Source organism: Nelusetta ayraudi, unplaced genomic scaffold (assembly GCF_046127955.1).
Source record: "Nelusetta ayraudi isolate G7.1 ecotype Tasmania unplaced genomic scaffold, CSIRO-AGI_Nayr_v1 ptg000002l, whole genome shotgun sequence".
NCBI lineage: Eukaryota > Metazoa > Chordata > Actinopteri > Tetraodontiformes > Monacanthidae > Nelusetta > Nelusetta ayraudi.
In genome coordinates, this window is record NW_027466052.1 from 2,377,488 (window position 1) to 2,400,802 (window position 23,315).

The 23,315-nt window shown below is 46.1% G+C and overlaps 2 protein-coding genes and 1 long non-coding RNA gene across 18 annotated transcripts in view; 2 read left to right on the forward strand and 1 right to left on the reverse strand.

The window, feature by feature from the left end:
- The first annotated feature begins 3,314 nt into the window (after positions 1–3,314).
- Positions 3,315–8,333, forward strand: LOC142902987 (circadian-associated transcriptional repressor-like). The gene is made up of 6 exons (XM_076048409.1): positions 3,315–3,522; positions 4,214–4,490; positions 5,561–5,636; positions 5,947–6,025; positions 6,864–6,978; positions 7,253–8,333. Exons 2-6 carry the CDS (start codon positions 4,242–4,244, stop codon positions 7,493–7,495), a joined length of 762 nt encoding a protein of 253 aa, XP_075904524.1. The 5' UTR covers positions 3,315–3,522; positions 4,214–4,241; the 3' UTR covers positions 7,496–8,333.
- Positions 8,334–8,480: 147 nt separating this feature from the next.
- herc1 (HECT and RLD domain containing E3 ubiquitin protein ligase family member 1) overlaps positions 8,481–23,315 on the reverse strand; it is a 57,452-nt gene continuing 42,617 nt past the window's right edge. For 10 of the 15 annotated variants that reach the window (XM_076047150.1, XM_076047481.1, XM_076047653.1 and 7 more), the window contains 23 exons: positions 22,602–22,819; positions 22,342–22,462; positions 21,974–22,120; positions 21,767–21,868; positions 21,503–21,676; positions 19,979–20,278; positions 19,807–19,872; positions 18,995–19,120; positions 18,752–18,890; positions 17,672–17,853; positions 17,423–17,578; positions 17,218–17,340; positions 16,261–16,363; positions 15,994–16,163; positions 14,896–15,034; positions 14,628–14,818; positions 13,927–14,096; positions 13,381–13,546; positions 13,203–13,279; positions 12,863–13,115; positions 11,674–11,826; positions 10,317–10,622; positions 8,481–9,162 (listed from right to left, as the gene is read on the reverse strand). In XM_076047150.1, the coding sequence (XP_075903265.1) occupies positions 8,977–9,162; positions 10,317–10,622; positions 11,674–11,826; positions 12,863–13,115; positions 13,203–13,279; positions 13,381–13,546; positions 13,927–14,096; positions 14,628–14,818; positions 14,896–15,034; positions 15,994–16,163; positions 16,261–16,363; positions 17,218–17,340; positions 17,423–17,578; positions 17,672–17,853; positions 18,752–18,890; positions 18,995–19,120; positions 19,807–19,872; positions 19,979–20,278; positions 21,503–21,676; positions 21,767–21,868; positions 21,974–22,120; positions 22,342–22,462; positions 22,602–22,819 (3,768 nt within the window). In that variant the 3' untranslated portion in view covers positions 8,481–8,976. Of the gene's footprint in view, positions 9,163–10,316; positions 10,623–11,673; positions 11,827–12,862; positions 13,116–13,202; positions 13,280–13,380; positions 13,547–13,926; positions 14,097–14,627; positions 14,819–14,895; positions 15,035–15,993; positions 16,164–16,260; positions 16,364–17,217; positions 17,341–17,422; positions 17,579–17,671; positions 17,854–18,751; positions 18,891–18,994; positions 19,121–19,806; positions 19,873–19,978; positions 21,393–21,502; positions 21,677–21,766; positions 21,869–21,973; positions 22,121–22,341; positions 22,463–22,601; positions 22,820–23,315 lie in introns of those variants that run through there. The other 5 variants (XM_076048237.1, XM_076047399.1, XM_076047989.1 and 2 more) reach the window with 3 other exon arrangements.
- On the forward strand, positions 11,781–12,104 carry LOC142903056 (uncharacterized). 2 transcript variants are annotated; one of them, XR_012929180.1, is made up of 2 exons: positions 11,781–11,936; positions 11,982–12,104. It is a non-coding gene; the product is annotated as an uncharacterized LOC142903056 (long non-coding RNA). The 2 variants fall into 2 exon arrangements; XR_012929191.1 differs by having other exon boundaries at positions 11,781–11,932.

Genomic DNA, 23,315 nt, shown 5'->3' on the forward strand with positions numbered 1-23,315 from the left:
TAATGCTTGACGTCCCATTACTCCGCCTGTCTGAGTAATAGGACGTCGGACCAATGCCATGCTCCCCCTTTCACCACAGAGAGGCGTAAATGTCTTGATTGACGTCATTCATTCTTCATCTTCATGAATTTGGCTGCAAAAAGCCCCATAAATATTATTTCAACACTTTACTGTTTTGTTTTTGTTTTTGTTTTTAAACTAATTTGACCTCTTCACATTAACAAAACACTTTTTTCTGCTTTGGCTCCTTTTTGGTTAAGGTGACTTGCCATTGAGACGATCTGCCAAATTTTTCAGTGAAGTAAACACGACGTTAACACGTAAACACGTTATGCTCAAATGTTGATGTTTGTGAGAGCCCACCAGGGGGCATAGGTGGCCTGGTGCCATAGTCTGGTCTACCTGCTGAAACGAGGACAAGACTGAAGAACGATTTCCGAAAAGCAAGTGATTAAAATAATCATTAAACAGTAGTAGAATAGTAGAAACTCGAATAAATGTTTTTTTTACTTTTCGGTTTTTTTTTAAGAAATGAGAGATGATTAGTTTTTTTGTGGCCACAAACCACTTACATAATAATGATGATGGATTCATTTTATATTATATCTCATAATCTGTGAAAAAAACAATATCTTTATCATCATATCTATAAAAACAATGGCCATCAGGTTTATTGAACTGGAACCAATTCAGTCAATCAACATATTTTTAAACGTCTAATTCATGTTGACAAGTGAGGAAACCAGCTGATCCCTCCAATCCCTCCAGAGCCCTGTCGGCAGAAACCTTGGCCTTTGACCCCGCCTGTGGAGACCCAACATCTCCTTTAACCTTCATGTTTTTTAGGCAGCAGGACCGTCAGGGTTCTCTCGTCGCCAGGTCGCATGGTCCACCTGCAGTGTGTCTACAAGTTTGAGGACAAGGAGCCGCTCCCTCAGCTGTCCGTCCAGTGGAAGGACCCCAGCAGCCGTTTGGTGTGTCAGCACATCAAGCACAAGCAGTTCCAGTGGTGCAGCGACGGCTATGACCTCAGCTACCGGCCCGCTAACATCACGCTGACCATCCAGCGCGTGCAAGACCAGGACTTTGGAGTCCACGTCTGTTCGGTGAACAAACTGCATGATTTTGATGATCACAGGATGGAGGTGGTGCGCACGACGGGTGAGTTCCACAGCTCGGGGGGCGGAGCCTCAGTCGTCCAGCTTACAGAGGATGTTAGAAACTGGATCTGTGATTGTCTTTTTTCAAAGATTTGGAACCTTCTGCACCTTCGGCACCAAACACTGGGCGGAAGTTGTCAGGTAGGCCGGGCTGGTTTGCTCGCCCTTGCCTCGCTCAAGGCAAGGAAAGGGCAACTACAAATAGTTTGCCTATTTATTATACAGATAAATAGGCAAACTAGTATAGTAATAATATATAGTAAAAAATATTCATATGATAATGACTTATACAATGACAATAAATATTAAAGGGGTCTTAAAAACGAATGCTTTTCCAGCTTTTTAACCTGTCTTACTGGTGCGGCAGCTAACACAACAGTACACAAGTACGAAAAAATTACAATTTGCGTTGTTTCTAGACAGGCTGGGCCTTTGTCCGTGTTACAGTGAAGTTTTTGCAGACTTTTTCTTTTGAATGTGGATGGAGCTTCACTGCACCACAGCTAGTAGCCATCTTCGTGGCTACCTAGTGCTAGCAGTGAGCGGAAAGCAAGCCAAAAGATAGACACAAAAAACCCGGGACTAATATGAATATTTCGTGACATGCAGTATGCTTTCTGACCACTAGAGGCTGCTGACGCTCACGCAATCAATGCTTGGACTGACTAAAGGAGTTTGTTTTCGAAGTCACTAGTCACGACATTCAGGACATTAAAGGGTACTACTACTACTGACTTTACTACTACCACTACTACTACAGATTTTAAATGGCCAAAACTGATTAAGTCATTAAAAATCAAAATTTGAATCCATCCATGTTTCTTTTATCCTTTGCAGGTCCCAGATGGAGTGTCATTCTTCTTCACATGTTGGGAAGCTTCATTTGCATGTAGACAAACAGAAAAGAACAGAAACAGAAAAGAACAGATATATGTATATATATATATATATATATATATATATATATATATATATATATATATATATATATATATATATATATATATATATATATATCTGTATATATCTTTGCGCAGGTTGCAGGTTGCAGGTTGCTTGCTGCTGCATTGTGAGAATCTGCTGACACGTGTTACAAGTCCTGTCCCTCTGCTGTATGCTGTACATCATAGGTGTGAAACTGTGGCCCGCGGGCCAAATTTGGGCTGTAGTGCCCTCAAGGCAATACTAGATCACTACTAGAGCTGACCTGCTGCTATTATAAAGCACATGTAACCACAAAAATTACAAATCCCAAAGTACTTGGCTGTTATTTTGGTGGGTCAATCAGGACAGGAAGTTCATTGAAGGATATTATTACTTAATTGGTTTGTTGTTTTAAATTTAAATTTAAATTTATTCTTAGCATGTGTAAAAGGTGACTGTTGAAATTTGAATCATTTGGCCGCAAATGAAAAAAAAAGTATTTTAATTATATTTTATTTATTTCATGTGTGCAATATTAAGTTATTTATTGTATGGCTTTGAGCCTTGCTTTGTTCCTTATTCATTTCTGCATCGAAGAAAAACTTGTTTGAGTCCATATAAAAAGGTTGGCTGTTCTATCTGAGGAAGATTTTTTTCAGTAAATAACGATGTTGGCCCGCGACTTTGTCCAAGTTTTAAATTTTAGCCCCACTATTTGAGTTTGACAGCCCTGTTGTACTACTTTACCGCTGGCTGCAACGGGAAAAAACGTCCTCCCTTCCTTCAAGAGAAGTCCTTCTTGAGAAATAAAAGGATATGAATGCCTGTTGTCTTCTGCCTTTAAGTCGTAGCTTTGAAAACACAGCACCCTAAGCTGGGCTTAACACTTAAAAACACGGCTAGAAACAGGATTTTCCTCCTCTCACATTGTTTTCACATTGTGGCCCCAGTTCATCGCACGCTCAATAGATCCATTCCTCCACAGGGGATCTAGAAAATCTCCCAGCTGTTTCTAGCCTCTCTCTCTCTCTTACACACACACACACACACACACACATGGTTTTTAATGAATGAAAGAGAAGCTGAAGGAAGCTACATATATATATATATATATATATATATATATATATATATATATATATATATATATATATATATATATGTATATACATATATATATGTGTTCATTGATTGATTGATTGGCTGTGGGGAGTCCAGCCTCAACCTCCTCCTCTTCCTCCTCATCATCATCACAAACACTGGTAACAACATGAACACCTTACTATACCTGGATCGTTGTGGGTTGGTGCTGCTGCCGCAGTTAGAGGAGGAGGAGCTAGAGCAGGAGCAGGAGGAGGTGCAGCGGGCTGCCGTCCAGGCTCCGCAGTCTGTGCTGGAGGTTGAACCTGGAGGACCTGAACTCCGCAGCCACAGACAGGTGTGTTTGTTTTTATCAACTTGAGCTGTGTGTGTGTGTGTGTGTCGTTTTGGTTTAGTTTCTTGCATAATGTTGGAAGCAGCAGTAGAGTTTTGTGTTTAACCCACTGGGCTGGATGTTAAGCCCGGTCCACTTGTTGGACTGGGAGCTGAACTGGGATCTGATGCGTCCTCATCTTATTTATTTAATGGTGGGAGTGAGTGTTTACACACAAACGTGCTAACAGATTAAAGCGCTGCTACCCAAACACGTGAGTGTCTGTCACTTATATCATTATTATTGTTATTACGATGTGTTTGTTCCCGTTTAATAAGCACTTTTGAACCAGACAGGCGGGTTCAAGCTCAAAACATGGTTAATTAGCAGTTGATCAACAGTTTGAAGTGCTGAAGGGTCCACGTTTGGTGCACAGGCCAGTTTTTTTTGTAAACTAAATCTGCTGATCTGCTGAGTTTTTCTAGAAATTTAAAAAAAGAAAAAAAATAGTTTTTTGGGACAGTGACAGTTCGGAATCACACTTTTCCAAAGTCAACACATCAATTTTGGTTTTGTTTGTTTTTTGTGTAGTTTTTTTGTTTGTTGCTACTTTTACTCTTGTTGTCTTCAAAGTGGGCTTCAGGTTCCAGCAGGCAGACGGTCAGTGGTGCTGTGTATTAGCGTTTGTCAGTGGCTGAGTGTTGTCTTGCTGCAGGCCCGTCATGTGAACTCTCAGCGCCATCATGTGGACGCCGGTCTCGGAAGAGAGAGGCCAGTGTGGCGCCACCTGCCGGAAGAGAGGAGGTGGAGGAGGAGGAGGCCACTGTGAGGTCGCCGCTGACTCCGCCCAGCAGACCCTGACGGCCAACCAGAGTCCGAGATCCACCTTCGGTGGTCAACGTCTGAGGCGGAAGAGAGCCGGCAGCGTGGGATTGGTTGGTCGGTGTGGAGAGGCTCCTCCCCCTTCTGGAGATGAGCTCTTCTGGCACAAGGTGAGACGTTTGCGGGCTACTACTCATGGAGGACCTCTTGTGGAAGGGTGGCTCAGATCCAGGAACTCCAGAAGCTCCAGGGGGAGCTCCAGGGGGAGCACCAGGGGGAGCACCAGGGGGAGCTCCAGAAGCTCCAATGATAGCTCCAGAAGCTCCAGGGGGAGCTCCAGGGGGAGCTCCAGGGGGAGCACCAGGGGGAGCTCCAGAAGCTCCAATGATAGCTCCAGAAGCTCCAGGGGGAGCACCAGAAGCTCCAGGAGAAACTCCAGAAATTTGGTCACAGTTTGATTCAATATTCATTCCATGATATCTGTAAACAATAAGAAAGAACCCTGAATCCATCATCACGTCAGTGGCCTCCAGCTTACTGAGACGTCTAAAAAAAAAAAACCACCTGTGAACCTCGCCCCATAGTCGCCGCCTCCCTCCTGCCGATTGGTCCGACTAGCTAAAAGAAGTCAATCAGATTGGCGCTTTGCAAAGACTAGGCACGCCAGCGTTCAATCCGATGGTCTGAATGGAAATCGTGGCCAATCACACCTTTATCGGAATCCGGTGGAAAGAATCCAGTTTTCTAATGTAACCTTATGTGACATTATTTAATTCATCCCGGAAACAAAACAAAAACACGATGATCCATTTTGGTTCTGATGAGTCATCATCTGAAGTCGCATATACAGGAAACACGGCTGCAAACGCGACACATTTGCAAGGGTCTTTCGGGCCATCTTGTGCCTATGATGTTGAAGTGGAACTCAATCATAATGGATAATGAATGAGGCCGATGCAGATACGTTCAGTAAGCGTCAGTTTGGCAGTGGCCACAGTGCCATCTGCAGGAGCCATTAGGAATTGCATGAGGAATTGCATTTATATAGTTATTATTATAGAATTATGATTAATTGAACAAGAATTAGAAATGACAGGAGCCTCCATCAGGAAAATCTAAATAACCTGAGAATGACCTTCAGATCGCACTGATTTGATGTCCTGCAAAGCACAGAAGAGCCCTTTTATGACTTGCTAACAGCATGGATGCTAACCACCGGTTTTGTGTTTGGAACCCCTAGTGTTTGGAGCTGCAGCGCTACATCCACCCGCTGGCGTCCATCCTGCAGGGCCTGAGATCAGGCCGATTCTCCCGACGTAAGTCAGAACTCCCACAGCCGCAGGCCCGCAGCCGAGTCACCGCACAACTTTCTGGAAATTGGAATTGTGTCTGCCAAAGTTTTAGCAGTTTGTCAACCCTGCCTCGTGCTTACAAAGCTGTCCCACAGATCATTTAAATTGCAGGCGACCGGCAGAGGTTGTTTACCGAGAGCAAGACGAAACAGAGTCAGAGCCAGTGGCTCTCCCGCTAAAACACAAGCAGCAGCGTCAGAACAGAGAGAAAAAGAAACAAAACAAAAAAATCAAGGCTCTCAGGCAGCTCTGCTCTCCTTGTGTTCTCCTCCAGGTCTGAGCAGCCTCCAGCAGGGCGTCGCTGTTGAGCGCATCCAGAGAATAATGGCCGTCCTTCAGAATCCAAATATGGGGTAAATACACAGAGTGTGTGTGTGTGTGTGTGTGTGTGTGTGTGTGTGTGTGCAGTGACTGATATGATGTGTTTGGAACTCGAGGAAGTGACGCACAGAGGCTTCCAAAACACTAAACAATCCATAACGACATGACATCATCATAAAAATCTTCTTTGCAGTCTTTGAAACTGAACGATTGGCCGATAGTTTTCCTGTTTCAGCCACGACGAGGCAGGTGATTGGCTATTTGCGAAAAGGGGCGGGATATGGGTCTTCTTTTTCTCCCACACTCCATTCAAAATTATCTGATTGCTCTGTCCATATAAGCTAAACGGGGTAAAATGATATATATTTTTTTGGTCTCTTTATGTAAAACACAGAAATGATCAGTGAGTATAAATACATTAATTGATGAGCTTAGATACCAGATAACTTATATTGGCAAAAGCAACACTAGACTGACAACAACAAAATTGTTTTAGCGACATTATTGACAAACTGACTAGCCACATAGCTGGCTAGCTAGCTAGCGGGCACAACAATTCGGCAGGACAGTGTAAGGACAACAGCAAGTCGCAGCGGTTCAAGCTAACAGCGCTAAGGCAAGGCAGGTTTGATTTTATCGCACAGTTCAGTCACAGTTCAAACTGCTTCAGTGTGAGAAAAGAACACGAGAAGAACATTTTAAAAAGAGAGAACCCTTGTCATAAAGGACACAGGTACAGTAAAAAAATACAATTTACAATCCAATACAATTCATAATAAGCTAGCAGTCACCAGCAGTCTGTAGCCCACAGTGGAGGTACACAATTTGAAATACTTTTAACAATGGTTGCTCTCTCTCTCCCTTCTTAAGGGGGCGTTTCCTCACCACCATACAGAAAATAGAAGGAATGCTCGAGAGCTGGTTTCCTCACGTCAGCCCCACCTCGAGCTGGACGGACGATGGCGTTGTAGCAAAGAGGCGAAAGGTAGATTTTGTTTAGCTCTTAATGACGCTTCTCTTCTCACCTGTGTCCGTTGACAAAATGTTTGTGTTTGGCCATTGGGACGCTGCGTGGATGCCAATCAAATCAAAAAGGAGGAATGAAGCTTTGTTTCAACGCAAATGTAATGATGCCATACCAAAAAAAATTCAATCATGGAAAATCCACTTATCACGTCAGTTTTTGTGTTTTACGTGAAAAGGTATGTTTTAACTCGATAATATACTCAATAACACGGCTCCTCTGGTTTCCTCTGCAGCGTTACAGCAACTCTTCCTCTTCCTCCTCCTCCCCGCCACAGGAAGTGATGCAGGTCAACGCGGTCTCTTCCAGTACCGACTGCCTTGGGAAGCGTGGCCGCATCCTGGCTCCGCCCCTCCATCCTGGTCTTCAGGGGCCGCTGCCCTTTAACATTACCTCGCCGTGCCTGGAACGCCTCCTGCAGGCCAAGGAGAGCATTGTCACTCCTTATGCGGCAGGAGGCTGCAGCAGGAGGCTGTAACAGCCGGGCTATTGCAGCTGTGAGAGAGGACCCCTGATGAGCCAATCAGAATCGTTCATTAATTTTTCAAAATAAAACCAAAGCCAAAAAAAAGACCCCTGAAATAACAACTTTTCTGTTCCGACAACCAAATTGAAAAAAACAAATTGTTTTTCGATTCTGGATTTTGCGCTCAATTGGAAAATTGTGACCTGGAGGTTTTCTACTATGTCTATACAAGAGATTTTTATTTTTATTTGTTTCATGAATGTGAGAGATAGCAGCATGCATTAAAAGTGAACACATAGTCTATTCTTTCGAGCCAAGGAAAATTAAAAAAAATCCCATGGCATGCCACCAACCAAAAATGTTATAAATTTACAGTTTTTATCGCAATGACGACACTGTAGCCCCTTAATTTATTTACACTCAGTCAGTGTGAAACTTGGGCCTGTTTGCAGCACAAAACTGAGGAATAAAACAGGCTCACATTCCTTTTAAAGCAGTCACTCCACAATGGAACGTTACCAAATACTGCTGTACTCGACTGTCTACTGCTGCCGTAGCCGATTACTATTACTACTACAGGAACTACACTGCTGCTGCTCACATGCCAGCAAGCGTAGTTTTACTTCTAGTATTGTTCCATCAACACAGACGTTTCCATCAACAGTCTGCAAAGCTGTTGCCATTCATTTTCCTCGGGTGCACTGTGGTCAGGGGAAGACTGTTTCTATTGGCAGGTTAACAGAAATCCTTGACTTGTGCTAGCCTAGCCGAGCCTAGCACCGGCAAACTCTGCTAAACCAAAGGGACCGGATGAAATTTGTTGAAATGTGTCTCCACTGATAAACATCACACTGACTCACTTGGAAATTGGATCCGTCGTCTAAACCTCTTGACTTTATGTAAGAAAAAAAAAAAAAAAAAAGTCTTTGACAAATTAACTATTCATTCATTCAGTCATTCATTCATTCTGTGCCAAAATAAAAATCGACGCCCGGCGTTTCTCTTCCGTGTCTTTAATTCCTCCAACGCTCAGAAAACAATCAGTGATGCAGCATTTATTGTTGTTGTTGCTGTTGTCGTTGTTTTTTTCCTTTTTCGACGCTTCAGAGAAACTCAGCAAGGCAATGAAAACAATAAATATGGATAATAATGCAAAACATTTTTTCCTCTTTTTTCCTCCTCCTAAATGAAGCATTTTACACAATGTACACTGTTTCTCTCTTGCATGAATGTTCTATACACAGTTCTATAAACAAATAAACAAACCTCCATGCAGAAAAAAACCCTGGAAACAGGACGTGGAGTAATGAAAACAAAAAATTAAAAAAACAAACAACAACAACACATGGGGTAAATGCACCTCTCAGCTCCGTTACAACGGATGAACTCAAAAGTGAAAATAAAAGTCTCCCGCTGTTTGAAACGGGTTTTAAAAGTGGCTGAGGGAAGTTTTCTCTCTCTCTCGCTCTCTCTCTCTCTCTCTCTGTGCTGTGTCAGTAGTCCGTGTCCGAGCCCTCGGTGTTGTCCACGTTGCGGGACAGCATGTAGTTGTCCATGTCGATGGAGCGGCAGTTGTTGATGGCGTAGCGCAGCCGCTCGGCCATGACGGCCTGGCTGGAGTACGGAGGCAGGCGCAGCTGGAAGAAACATGTCTGGGACGTCGGCAGGCTGTCGTACGGCTGCACGGGACGGACAGACAGACAGGCGGTCAGACAGTCAGTCAGTCAGTCAGTCGGACAGACAGAATCAAAGTAGAGCATGAAGTACGAGTATGAGTACGAGTACAGTAGCAGTAACATCCGATACCGGGGGCTTGTTGCCATCAATGTGATTTCAAATAGATACTGGGCAAATTACGAGTAGTGCCAGTGCCGATACTTTTGACTTGAAATGTCAACACCGTTGAATCACTTTGAAAATAATTTTGTGATTTTTTTTTTTTTTTTGGCCTTTAGTCAGTCGATGATGATCGTGGTAAAACGCAGGGTCAAGATTTTAGGCAAACATAAACTTTTTTTTTTTTTTAAATGAACAGGTATCTGAACTCAAGTATTTCTTTTTCTGACTTTTTACTTTTAGTCCCAACATTTGAATGCAAATATCTGTGTTTTTAGCAACTGACAATGGAAAAACATGCTGGTTACTTTTGTGTTTGAAAGATACAAATTCTGTTCACAGTAATTAATTTATTTAATATAGTTGTTGTATGTTGAAGTGGCGCTAGTTGAACTCTGCTGTTGTGTACTTGAATATAAAAGTGGATGATATTTTAGAGGGCGATTACGTTAGACTTTCTCTACTTTGAGGTCACTGTTCAGTGTGTTTCAGTACAGAGAAAATAAACATGTGCAAAATAACACTGATTATTGTTATCATAAATGTCAACATCCAATAATGGCTCACTACTCTCATTGAGAGCAGCAAAGCGATACAAAACGATCCAGATGCTCATCCAGACTTCTGACCTCTGACCTCTGGTCAAGTTCAGTCCAGATTATTCTGCCCCAACTCTTTCTTTTTTTGTAAAACTTGTCAACAAATGCATTGTTTCATTCATGAAAACTTTTCAACCTGTACTCTCTTACTTTTACTTGAGTATCGAAGTCCAATCAGTACTTTTCTTTACACAAAGTATCCGTACTTTTACTGAAGTACACATGAATACTTCGGACACCTCTACTGACTCGGCATGCCGACGGTCAACTCTCTCAGATATGAGTGCGAAAGTCAGACGGAAGATTAGTTGCACCTACCTGTGACAGCCAGTACACTCACTGGCTTTCCCCCACCCCGTCACACAAACAAACAAACAAACAAACAAAACCCAACTCACCCGGTCCACCTTCATGATCTGGAACCTCTGCGAGATGTCGGCCGTGTTGGCGGGCAGCCGCGAGCGCCCCGACACGAAGCGCATGAAGAGCACGCGCTCCTCGTTGGAGAACTCCTCCAGCGTCTGCCAGAACCACTGCACCAGCGCGTGCTGCTCGTCCACCTCGCGGTAGCGCACCACCTTCTTCAGCACGTCGCAGCAGATCTCCGGCATGCCGCACACCATCTGCTCCAGCTGCTTGGCCGTCAGCAGCGACAGCAGCGGCACCGGCACGATCCACGACATGCCCTCGCGCACCGCCGCCACCTGGGGGAGCAGGAGAGCACCGCCTTCAGCCCGCTGGGACGCTTTCATAGGCATGGCTGGAAAGCCAAGCTCTTCAGAAGAGCCTGTTGCTGGACAGTTACTACTGTTTCAGGCCCTAGTGACTTGATTTTCTTCAGTCCTTAGTGTAGTCCAAGTATTAAAATATCATATACATGTATATACATATACATTTCACCAAAAGCCTAATTTTATTTTTGTATTTTTCATGATTATGGTCGTTCACGTTTAGCATACAAAGTTCTGTAAACATGTTGGGGGATTTGTATTTACGTTAAAGGTTAAGTGTGTAATATTTGATTTTGTTAAGAGGAGACACTGACATCAAGTGGTTACATTTTAGATTGCAGCGCTCTTTCACTTAAGTCCCTTGAGGGACTACCGTTCCTTCCCTCTCCCGAGCTTGCCAGTGAACTACAGTGGCCTGCGAGCAGCAACCGGGTTACTTCATTCAATTTCGTATTTGTTGGTCTGTTTGAGGATGCGAGCGTTCACCCTAAATACAAAACGTGCTGTCGGGCAGCTAGGTTGTCCACACCAGGCTTCCTTAGAAATATGGCGGCGCAAGATGGCAGCTAATTGGGAGCAAGAGCCTTGTTCTATGTATATTCTATGTACATATAAGAACTCTTCTAAGGGTAGGAAAGTCAAATTACTTTTATTGTACTGTGATTATACACGTTGATGAATTCATTTAGCTGGCCTCCTCTGAGCAAGGCAGAGGTTGTCTTTCTCCTTCCCTCTAGGACCATGAACACAACGCAGAGCAGCATGTAGCTCGCAGTGTGTCAGGCCAGACTGGCTACATTAACATCATCGATTCTTTTCTTATGCTCCCATCTACTGTAAAGCACTTTGGCATCATTTATTGAATGTAAAGCTCTCTATAAGTAAAATCCATCCTCATCATGTGTTGATTTGCTTTCCAGCTTGCTTAAAAGTGTGTGTGTGTGTGTGTGTGTGTGTGTGTGTGTGTGTGTGTGTGTGTGTGTGTGTGTATGGGTATGGGGGGAAGCTCCCGCCGGGGTCCTACCTGTCGGTCAATCTCGTGCAGCCGGTACTCGATGGCTCGCTCCACGTACTCCTTCCTGTTGGAGAAGGTGAGCGGGATGCTGTTTCCTCCCGGGATGATGGGAACCATTTTCCCGTCGGCGCTCTGCCCGACAAAGGAGTCCAGAGGAATCATCTGCGGAGACACACGACCTTGATCAGACCCTGCAGGATAAAACTAAGAGAGCCTCCGATTGGTTGATTTTTAGGCGCCACAAGTGTGTGTGTGTGTGTGTGCATGTGTGTGTGCATGTGTGTGTTGTAAGTGTGTGTGTGTGTGTGTGTGTGGAGGATAAAATACAAAAATCACATTTAAAGTAAATATGTGACGAAAGGCCTCCAACTGAATTTTCACATAGTTTTTGATTGATTTCCTAAATGAATTGATCTTTAAGTCCCCACTTGGCTCATTAAGGATGATAGTCCCAGAAGGTGACATAAACGTGTATGCGTGTGTGTGTGAGTGTGTGTGTTGGCTTCAGCGTCTCTGAGTCTCAGCTACTCAGCTGACCTCGAGTACAGATGATCCCAAGATGACTGTTATTGGAGCAGACAGTGTGGTTACGGTCCGCAGTGTGGTTGTGTATCAACACTCACGCACTCACGTGCGCACTCACGTCGGAAAAACAGTACAACAAATCAACATCATGAACTCCCACGATGTACCCGCGTACAAGTAGTGGAAAAAAGAAGTTTGCTTACAATTTTTACTCACTTTCAATTGTTCATTAAATATTAAAACGTAAACAAACAAAATCAAACGTAATTCTCGTAGAACTCGCGGGACGAGGTTTTAAGAGAATTACGGCTTATGAGCTTCACACCATTCAGTGGAAACACCTGAAAATCGCAATTGCACTTTGTCGAAATTTTAGAAATACCGCTTTTCATTTTGCGAAAAGCGGTAATGGAAACGCAGCTACTAATCACATTAACGAATTCTCAATAATTACCCAGAATGACTCAACAATGTAGGATAAAATACATTTTTGAGGCAGCTTGACGAGATGCGCTATCTTTAGGACAGGCTTGCGGAATATTCCTGTGGAGGCCTATCATGTTGTTGACCCCTGCTTCAGACTGATTCTTTGCGAGACAGAAACACAAGGGGTGTCCTCCACCCCCCCACCCCCCACCTCCTTCCCCACCAACAACTTTAAATTCCGCCCCACCTCATGGAAATTATCCTCGGTGATGCCGCTGTCTTCAATGTGAAGAATGCTTTTGAGCGTCTGCACGTAGAGCAGGTCCACCTCCTCCAGGTCCTCCAGCTGCAGCGGGATGCAGCACAGCTGCTTCCACACCAGCGGCGCCAGGTGGAGGTCCAGGGGCTTCTTGGTGCGGATGGCCACGCCCATCAGGATGCCCAGGAACTTGAACTGGAGCATGTGCTCGTCCAGGCAGGCCGACGGGTTGAGGAGGAACCTGCAGGGGTTCAGCGGACGGGTTAGCAACGTGCTGCGGGAACGCCATTTTTTTCCGAGGTCGCTTTGGCTCCGCCCCCTCCCTCACCTGTCCCGGTTGTAGCCGACCTCGGCCGTGGCGTTGGGGGAGGGGATGAGCAGGTCAACCACGCCCGTCTCCAGCTCCTGTGGACACATTCACCGAGTCAGTCAAAGGGCCAGAAAGTCACCTGACCTGCTGATGCCGCCGCCGGGAACGCCGGGAACGCCGGGAACGACGTTGTCACCTGACACATCTCAGTGATGGTGTCGTCAAACACGCCACCGGCGTCATCGGCTCCCTCGCCGACCAGTTTGACCTTCCAGGCTCTGGACGGCAGCCGCAGGTCCGAGGCGTTGAGCTTCACCACCTGACGGGCGATCTGGACAAAGATGGGCTTGCACTTGCGCCCCCTGCAGGAGAAAAGGGGGAAGAGCCAATCCAAGATCAGAGGGACGGCGTCAGCAGGACGCTGGCTGGCTTTACACGCAGCAGGAGTGCGATTTCAACAGGAAGTGGAAGAAACTGCTTCTTCCCCCTGGCTAGCAAAGCTACACAGAAAACATTTTGGGTTTTTCAGCTCTCTACATTAAAAAAAATGCTTTCTTTCTGTTCAGTGCAATATTGTTCTGTTTTCTGTTTGATCCCCACATGCACCGCTGTGAAATGACAGTAAAAGGAAGTCTAACGTCCAACATCTATAAATGACATTTCGTGTCTCCTCCCAAACAACAACATGTGGCCCCGACTGAGGTGGCAAGAGAAGCGAGGTGAAGGTGTGAGGAGCACCCACCGGGTGGAGATGCGTTTGACGGTGATCTGGGGGCCGTAGTTCTTGCCCTGCACCATGGTCTTGCCGATGGAGCGCACCATGGGCAGGGTGTAGACTCTGGGGGCCAGCAGGGGCCTCAGCTGGCCCTGAACGATGCCCCAGGTGCCAGCGTTGTAGTGGGACGTGCAACTCTGCAAAGCAAAGAAAAAACATTTTTTAAAGGAAAAACTGCAACATCAAGCGGTTGCATTTTAGATTGCAGCGTCTTTCAGTGCCAGTGAACTACAGTGGCCTGAGCCTTGAACTATGTATATATATATGAAAACCATTCTAATGGTAGGAAAACGTAATTACTTTTATTCTACTGTAATTGTATTTATGGCCATTTTATTCAACTTTTACCAATATAAAAATCATAAATCAAGCTAAATATTACACACTGGATCTTCAATGGGAGGATTTGGCTTTTAAAAGTCAGTCATTTTATGATCTTTGGAGGCCATCTTAGGTTCTGGTGGAGCAGCATCTCACCATTAATTATGTAAAATTATGTTAAGAGGGGAAGTCTCTGCGAATGGGGCCCTGGTTGGTCGGTGCTGTCGCTAACATGACCCTGAGTGACATCACCAAAGGCCAACCTCCAGACCTGTGTGTTCCAGCACACACAGATGAGAAGGAGGGTGGTGGGTGGGGGAGGGGAAGTGGTGGGAACGCTGACTGACCTGGTTGTTGGGGCTGAGGTTGAGGAGCCGCCACGAGGAGTACATGAGGTCGGAGAAGTGGTAGAGGAGACGCAGACGTGCCCTCACCGCCTCTATGCTGACCTCCTTCAGGCTGCCGTACTGAGGAGGCACCAGCAGGGGGAGGCCCAGCTGGAGGGGGACCGACGAGCCTGAGGAGGAGGAGGATGGAGCTAAGCAGAGAGTCTTCAGTGAGGACAGGCCTGCATGTGCGTGTGCATGTGTGTGTGTGTGCGTGCGTGTCAGTCACCTGGAGCTCGTGGCGGCACAGACGGTGCCGTCCAGGCGGCGCTGTGGCAGCGGCCGGCGGAGATCTGGTGGATGTGTTTCCCCTGCAGCATGGTCGCCACGCTGGGCTCTCGGACGTGGTTGGTGTGACCCAGACCCAGCTGAGTGCCAAGCAGAGGAAGAGGAGGAGGAGGAGGAGGAGCAATGAGAGGCTCGTATCAGCAGCGTTTGCAACCAGCCGGTGTCAAATGTAAAGAGCGAGTGGCAAACCCCATGTCACCTGTTTGAAGTGTCTTTATAAGTTTGATTTACAAAATATTCCTTAGATAATCTATAAGCAGAGGTGGGAAGTAACAAAGTATAAATACTTGGTTGAGTATTTACTCTTACTACCTACATTTGAACAGAAATATATGTATTTTCTCCTTCTTACAGGTACTACCCAAAAAATTAGAATATCCTGAAAAGGTTGTTGTATTTCTGCAATTCAACTTAAAAGGTGAATTTGACATATGCAAATAAATATATTTTAAGTTTTTATTTCTTTGGATCTTGCTGATCAGGTCAAACTCAACTCAAATTCAAAACCTTAGAAAATTAGTTTGTGGGTTTGTGGTTTTAATAAGCTGAAAATCTTAATCAGCAAAGTTACAACAAGGAACTGCTTGAGATGTCAATTTGCGTGGAATGGCTCAATAAAATTTGTTGCTTTCTTCTTTTATGTTAAATGGACAAAATAAAACAACTTTTACTTGATACTTTTTTTTCAGGTAGTACCTGTACATTGAAAAACACATGCTCACTACTTCGTGTTTAAAAGACACAAACTCTGTTCAAAGTCCTTCACTTATTATTTATCATAGTTGTTGCTTGAAGTGGGGATATTTCAACTGTACTGCTGTGTAGTTCAACAGTAAAGTGGATGCTATTTTAGAAGGTGATTATTTTAGAGGACCTCAGCTTTTGGGGGTCACTGTTCAGTACGTTTTCAGTACAGAGAAAAACACCATTAGTATCTGTACAGGATGTAAACACTTTAGACACCTCTGTCTAGAAGACAGCTGATATCCAATGACGGAATGACAGAAATGTAGCCGGGACCCCCCAGGACTGCAGGTACCTGTCCCTCAGAGTTGCTCCCCCAGGCGTAGACGTCTCCGGTGGAGGAGAGGACCAGCGTGTGTTCGGCTCCCACCGCCACGTCCTGGATGTGGATCCCGGACAGCGCCGGGACCTGCTGGGGCCGGTTGTGGTTCCGGGCTCGGCCTTCCGGCAAACCGATCAGACGGTCTGCAGGAAGAAACAAAGAAATAAAAAAAATACAGTATATCACATTTGAGATCTGAACAGTCGCAGCAGCCCTGACAGTAATGGAACGCGGCCCAACCTTGTCCGAAGGTGAAGACCCTGCCGTCCTTGGTCAGAGCCACCGAGAACTGAGTCCCACAGGCCACCTTCTTGATGTTGATGCCACACAGGACGTCCACCTTCTGGAACAGGATTTTCAAAATAAACCCACGTTATGAAATCACTGGTTTTTGCTTTTTGCAGAACTTGGGACGCAACACGTTTCAACCATCAGACCATTCAGACCATCACTGCTGCTCTTAGTGTCACTCAATTTAACAATATAAAAAGGATGCAAATGAAAAAAAGTTAAAAACGGCTGTTGCTATGCAACACAGGAAACTGGAGGATGCTGAGTGATAATAGCTGCATTTTCCATTACCCCTAAAATTGCGCAAAACCTAAATATCGCAATAAAAAACTGGTAACGCAAACACCTAAATATCGAAAAACCTCTTGAATATCACTAAAAGGTTTTTACGCTCTCATGAGGAGGTTTTTCCAGACGTATTGATATAGAAGTATATCGCAAAAGTGTCATGGACGTGACGTACGGGGGTCACGTGACCAGTTCACTTCAAGTGGAAATGCCGAGTTATGTTTGGACGAAGGAGGAGACAGAATTTTTCAAGTAATCAATGAGAAAAAAATATAACAACTATTGTTGACAGCAAACAAATGTAAACAAACGTAATTCTCGTGGGACGAGATTTTACGAGAATCGCGGCTTATGCGGAAACACCTGCAAATCGCAATTGTACTTCTGAATTTTAGAAATATCGCTTTTATTATTTTGTGAAAAAAATTGCAATGGAAACGCAGCTGGCGACTGAGCCATTCGCCACCTCTCTATCGCCCCCTACTGTTCATCCTCATTCAGACGACAACATTAACAAAAAAACATCCTCATGGTGGACAGAAGCCAAAGAATAAAAAAAAGACGAGCCCTGGAAATCGTGTGGCGTGGTTCCAGGTGAACTCCCTCCACGGCGCCCACCTGAGGAGACGACTTTGCGGTTGAATTTCCGAGTCCCAGTTTGCCGTAGTCTCCGTCGCCGAAGGCCCAGACCATCATTCCATCAGCAGAGACCACCAGCGTGTGGTTCAGGCCGCAGGCCACCTGAGGGCGACACACCCGGCGTCAGAGACGTTGTCGGCGGAAAGGAAAACTGCCGGCGGCCGCCGTCTCGTCTTTGCCCCACCTGGCCAATTTGGTGGCCCTCCAGCGCCGTGACCTTCTCTGGCAGCTTCTTGTTGGAGTTGTTCCCCAAACCCAGCCGGCCGTAATCGCCGTTGCCGAACGTAAAGAGCTTCCCGTCCGCCGTCACCACCGCCGAGTGTTTGAATCCGCACGACATCTGAAATCAGAGATGGGACGGGTGCCGTTTGCTGGCGACGCTTCAAAAACCTTTTAGGCGCGAGCGCAAGAGTACAAGGAGGAGCTCGCCGACCTGCACCACCTCCTCCCCCTGCAGGGCTTCGATCTGCCTGGGTCGACGCTGGCGGTCGCTGTTGCCGTGGCCCAGCTTGCCGTAGTCGCCGTCCCCCCAGCTGAACACCTCGCCGCTCTCCGTCAGGGCCATGGAGTGGCCGTCGCTGCCGCACGACGTCACCAGCTGAGTGACCACGAAGCCTGGCGGGGAGACGGGGCGCGTCAACAGGGAGTGAAACACACGGAGGTCTGGGGGTTGTGGAGGGGGTCGGATCCCCCCCCCCCCCAATTAATTCACGAGAGTTTCATAATTCATGAGAATTTATGAGAATATCTCAAGGTTTGAGTTTTTTTGGAGCATATCTGGACAGTATGTGTGTAATCATTTTGTTCCAATGAAAATAAAATTAAAATATTTCCACAAAGGAATTATTATTTTCCGCTCCAATTTTTCCTGGAGTATAAAAAACACAATGAATATCTTGTTAAGTTACATATCGAGCAGGGTAAAAAAATTGCGATTAATTTGCGATTAATCGCAAGTTAACTCAGGACACTATGTGATTGATCGCAATTAAACATTTTTATTGACTGGCATAATATATATATTATTGTCGGTAAAATGTCTCGATTGGAATTGACTAACAATTAGGAGGATGGGAACCTCCTCGAATATTGACGGGTATTTCGCACACGGCGCGTCATCTTCCATTCATTTTCAATACCCTCTTCTTCCTGCACTCGGTGTTGCAGGGGTCTGCTGGAGCCGCTCTAAATGGTCAATTTAGAGTTCCCAAATTACTTCACATGCATATTTTCGGACTGTGGGAGGAAGCCGGAGATCCTGGACAGAACCCATGCAGACACAGCAAGAACATGCAAACTCCACACCGAAAGGCCCCAGGAAGAGAATCGAACCCGCAACCTTCTTGCTGTGAGGCGACTGTGCTGAGCACTGCAGCACCATGTCGCCGGCTTCAAAATACCAAGAAACGAAACAAAAAAAAACAAGCTGATCGCACTTCAGCTAGGCTAATGTTAGCGCGCCTGTGTGTGTGTGTGTGTGTGGGGAGGAGCGGCAGATATTCCCAGGGGTCACCTTGCAGCGCAGAGATGACGGTGAGGACGTGTAGGTCGTCAGAGTTGCCCTGGCCCAGGCGGCCGTAGCTCCCCTCGCCGCACGCCAACACCGTCCCGTTGGGCTGGATGACAAAAGTGCAGTTCTGTCCGCACACCACCTGGGGGCGCACAGGAAGGACATGAGTGAAGAAAACAACTGAGGTCCGCGTCTCCGAGGGGACGTTAGCTGATGCAACAAGCCAGAGGGGACGTGGGCGGCTACCTGCTGGGCCTGAGAGAAGGACGGCGCCGTCGTCGGTACCAGGATGTTCCTGCCGGCTTCGGCCAGCTGGCCGTGTCGTCCCGCCCCCCACAGGTAGACGTCGCACTTCCCACCCAGGTGCCAGTCCTGCAAGCAGACAACCACACAACACAAACGCGCTGTGTGAGCAAAACAGTAGCAGTACGACCCGAACAGACTCATTTCGATACATAGCAACTCATAAAACGCCTTTGGTCACAAGGTTTGATGACAAAGCAGGAAGAAGATAAAAGACTTGAAGAAGAAAATAACAGTGACCTCTGACCTCAGTCGCTGTCACACATATCAACAAACCACTTAAAGTTTTTCCTTTAAAATCATAAAAATATTATATTAATATCATATTTTATCTGAATGACATATGGCCGCACACTAATGTAGTTTGATATACATATATATACATTACAATCTGAATATATATATATATATATATTCACACACACAGATTGGAGACATGATGGACTGACTGGATCACAATCATCAGAATTATACCCGTCAATACACAATGCTTGATCCTGTATGCATGTAGGAGTCACAGTGAATTTTAGAATTCTTCAAACACATCGTCAGTGGTCAGCGGTCATTCCAGACCAGCCTCAGCCGGTGGAGATGAGGTGTAAATCGGTGTGGTCCGTCCTCCGGTGACTTCCTTGTTGTCGTGTGTGTGGAAAGTGTCGATGGGCGTGGCCTCGGCCAGGTCTAAGAGCGGCGGTGATGAGTGTGCGGCCAAACTGCTGATTACAGCTCAGCCAGGAGTGCAAGGTGTTGATTACCTCAGGCCTGGATGTGGCCCAGGACATGATCTGCTCATCCATCCCGGAGGCCCACTTACTGTTGTCCTGCACAAAGACCACAAGCAGAAAACGCAGATCAAATGACACAGCTGCAGGCTGATGAAGACCGCGGCGGCGGCGGTGGCGGTGGCGGCGTCCTGGACTTGCTCACCATCAGCAGGGCCATCTCGTCCTTGGCCACCGGCTCCAGGTCGGGAACGGAGAAGGACTCCGGGAAGGTGGCGCCACGGGCCAGCGCCTCCGCCGCCTTCACCGTGGTGGAGAAGCAGTCCAGCCACGCCCACTCGCTGGCGCACCACACGGCAGTGCCGGACTCGGGCGGGCAGTGGCGCAGGCTGGGCGGCACGGGGGGCCGACACAGCAGCTGGTCCAGGTGGAGACCCACGGCCAGGGAAGCCAGGCACTGCATGTAGGGGCTGTGGACCAGCTGCTCACCACAAACCACGTGAGGCTGCACGGGGGGGAAACGCAACAGTTCATGGGGGGAGGAGGGGTTGCTGGATGCAACGTCACTTACCACCACTAGAGGTCGCAGTTTTGTCTTTTGCTCAGAGCAAAAAGACGGAATGCAGCCACAGGACTAAAAGTGCCAAAAAATAAATAAATCAAATACATGGTAAAATAATTAACCAAATTCAATAATCAATGAAAATATTAATTGATTTTATGTGGAAAAAACTGTCAAACCCGCCCCTCAAAGTCGGTAGGCGGATTGTGACACCTGATTGGTTGCCCTGCACATCAAGTCAAGGCAAACTGAATCCAGATGATGGACTAATGCAGCGCTAGCAACCGTATTCCAATGGGTCACTGGGTGGCGTGATCGAAGCCAGCAGGTCCTGCTTCCACAAACTGTGCCAGATCAAAAAACATCTCTCGCCAAGCCAACGGCCTAGAAAGTTCATGGAGATCCTCCATCAACGTGAGCGCCGCTTTTTGAAAGATGTCTTCTTCTTGTTTAGAACGACCAAAGCAGCGGATTAGACCAGATTTGCCTTAGCCCCGCCCACTGACTTTGACAGGTGAGTTTGACAGATAAAATAAATTCATGAAGAGCTGCAACAAAGAGCTAAGAAAAAATTGAATCCATCATAATTATTATTATTTTTATTTTTTAGCATAAAATGAATTATTTTTTTCATTAATGAATGAAATAACATTAAATAAAATGTTTAATTATTTAATGACATTTAATTATTTCACAATGCGTTTATTTCTTTAATTTTGGCACTTTCACTCCACCATACAGCACGTCCCTCTTGTTTATCATGTATCGTTCTGTTTTCACAACTTTGACTTCGCAACTTGTCATTTTGCTAGGCTACAGGTATCATTAGTGTAGTGTGCGTAGCAACATTTGTTTATTTGTTTTTTTCCCCCATTAGCCGAATGTCACACACGCAGCTCCTTGAATTTCTCCGTCAATAAACAACAATCAGTCCGGAATCAGGGTGATTCTGATCATTTGGCTCACATAACCGCACCCCCGGTTCTCTGATGACTTGTGTGCAGTATCTCAGTCTGGTCTGGTGGGGATACTGGCTGCAGTTTGAGAGAGAAGCAAACTACGCAGCAACGACGGCTTGTTTTTTTTAGATTTTTCACCCCCCAGTTGCACAAGTGTGGAGGAAAAGCTTGATTTTAATTTGATGATTCAGAAAGACAAAGTGTGCACCTTCTCGTAGCCGTACTGCTCCTGCAGCATGACGGGCAGTCTCTCCAGGAAGGCCCTCATGCAGGGCGCCATGTTGAGGCCGACCACGCCCTGCTTCTTCAGGGCAGTGCGGCACGTGGACAGCACGTGATTGGACGCCATGAACTCCTTGGAGCAGTTCACCACCAGCACGTCCTGCACAGCACAGGGGACGGCCGCAACACAGTTAGGCACAAAACACACTGGCACAGGCCCCCCCAAAAAAACAATGCTGAGGAGCCTGACCTTGGACCTGTTGGAACAGACGGCCACGCCCACATCTGGGATCCAGACAGTGTTCTGGATGGCACCGGAACCGGCGACTAGACTCTGGAGCACGGAGCCGTCCTGACAGACAGACAGACAGACAGGATGATGAATCAATCGTTCTTTCCGGCTCTGCTGCGCAGATGCCGTGCGTCCGACGTGCGCTGCTTTCTACCCTCGACTCACCCGCAGCGACCAGATGTTCATGAGGCCTCCGACGCCGCCTGACGCCAGGGCCATGCCGTCGGGACTGAAGGCCAGCGTTCTCACCGGGGTGATGTGGCCCTTCAGCTGGAAGACACACACGGCTCCCCCGCCAGAGCACTGGGAAGACTGGAAACATCCCAATATGTCAGCATTTACAAATGACAACATTATGATGACATCATAATGACATTGTTGTCATTATTATTATTATTATTATTATTATTACTATTATTATTATTATTATAATATTTATTTACTCTGGATGCAACAACGTCAATGGCACTTGTTTGTGAATAATGTGCGTTTACGTTGACCATCAGCGAACCGACATTGTTTCTGTGAAATACCATTAATTTAGCTTTGGCTTCATTCTCCCACAAACCCTCTGTGTCAGAGGAGGGGGATTCTGGGTACTTGGAGGCCTCCTGAGGAACAGTCCAGACCGAAACTAGGCCGTTCTGGCAGCAGCTGTAAAAAAAACACACACAAAAAAACAAAACAAAGGCAGTGAATTACAAAAAAAATACTACTTAAAACAGGGAAAAGTAAGAGAAAACAGCACAGTAGTAATAATCTGCTCTAATCCAGCCTGCTCGGGGGAACCTACACAGCAAACATGCTGAGGGGTTTGGGGGCGCGGCCCGCCAGGCCGCACCAGGCCACGCCGTTCACCGCCGACGGGTGTCTCAGGGTCTGCAGGCAGCGCCAGCCGCAGCCGGAGCCGGAGGCGGAGTCAGAGGAGGCCCACAACTTCACCAACTCCTCTTTGGCGCAGGTGAGCAGGATCCGGCCGTTGGGGCTCCACTTCATACTGGTGACGGACTCCTGGCGGAGAAGAAAAATAATTGCATTATTGTAGCTTGGACGTCACCTACTGGACTGGAGGGTTATTTGTTCATGTTATGAAAATACCAGGGCTGTCAGCATTAACAGGTGAGGCGCGATGAGTTTAAATGCACGGCATAATGCGCTAATTTTTTTTTTTTTTTTTTTTAAATAGAATTTTAATCGTAAGCCTTCTGTCCCTTCCATTCACCCGTAGCGTGTTTATCCAATTACTTGATGAATTGATGGAATATTCGATAGAATAATCGATTACCAAAATATTCGACAGCTGCAGCCCTAGTCTAAATGCACTGTTTTGAAAGAAATAATACAGAAGATCAAAATAAAGGAACTCAATTCTAAGACACTCTGGATAGAATTGCTTTACATTAATACGGACATAGAGACTTGAAATGCAACGTAACAGCATTTTATACATGCAAATCAAAACGCGATTAATCGCAATTAACTATGGCAATTCAAAAATTAATTGTTT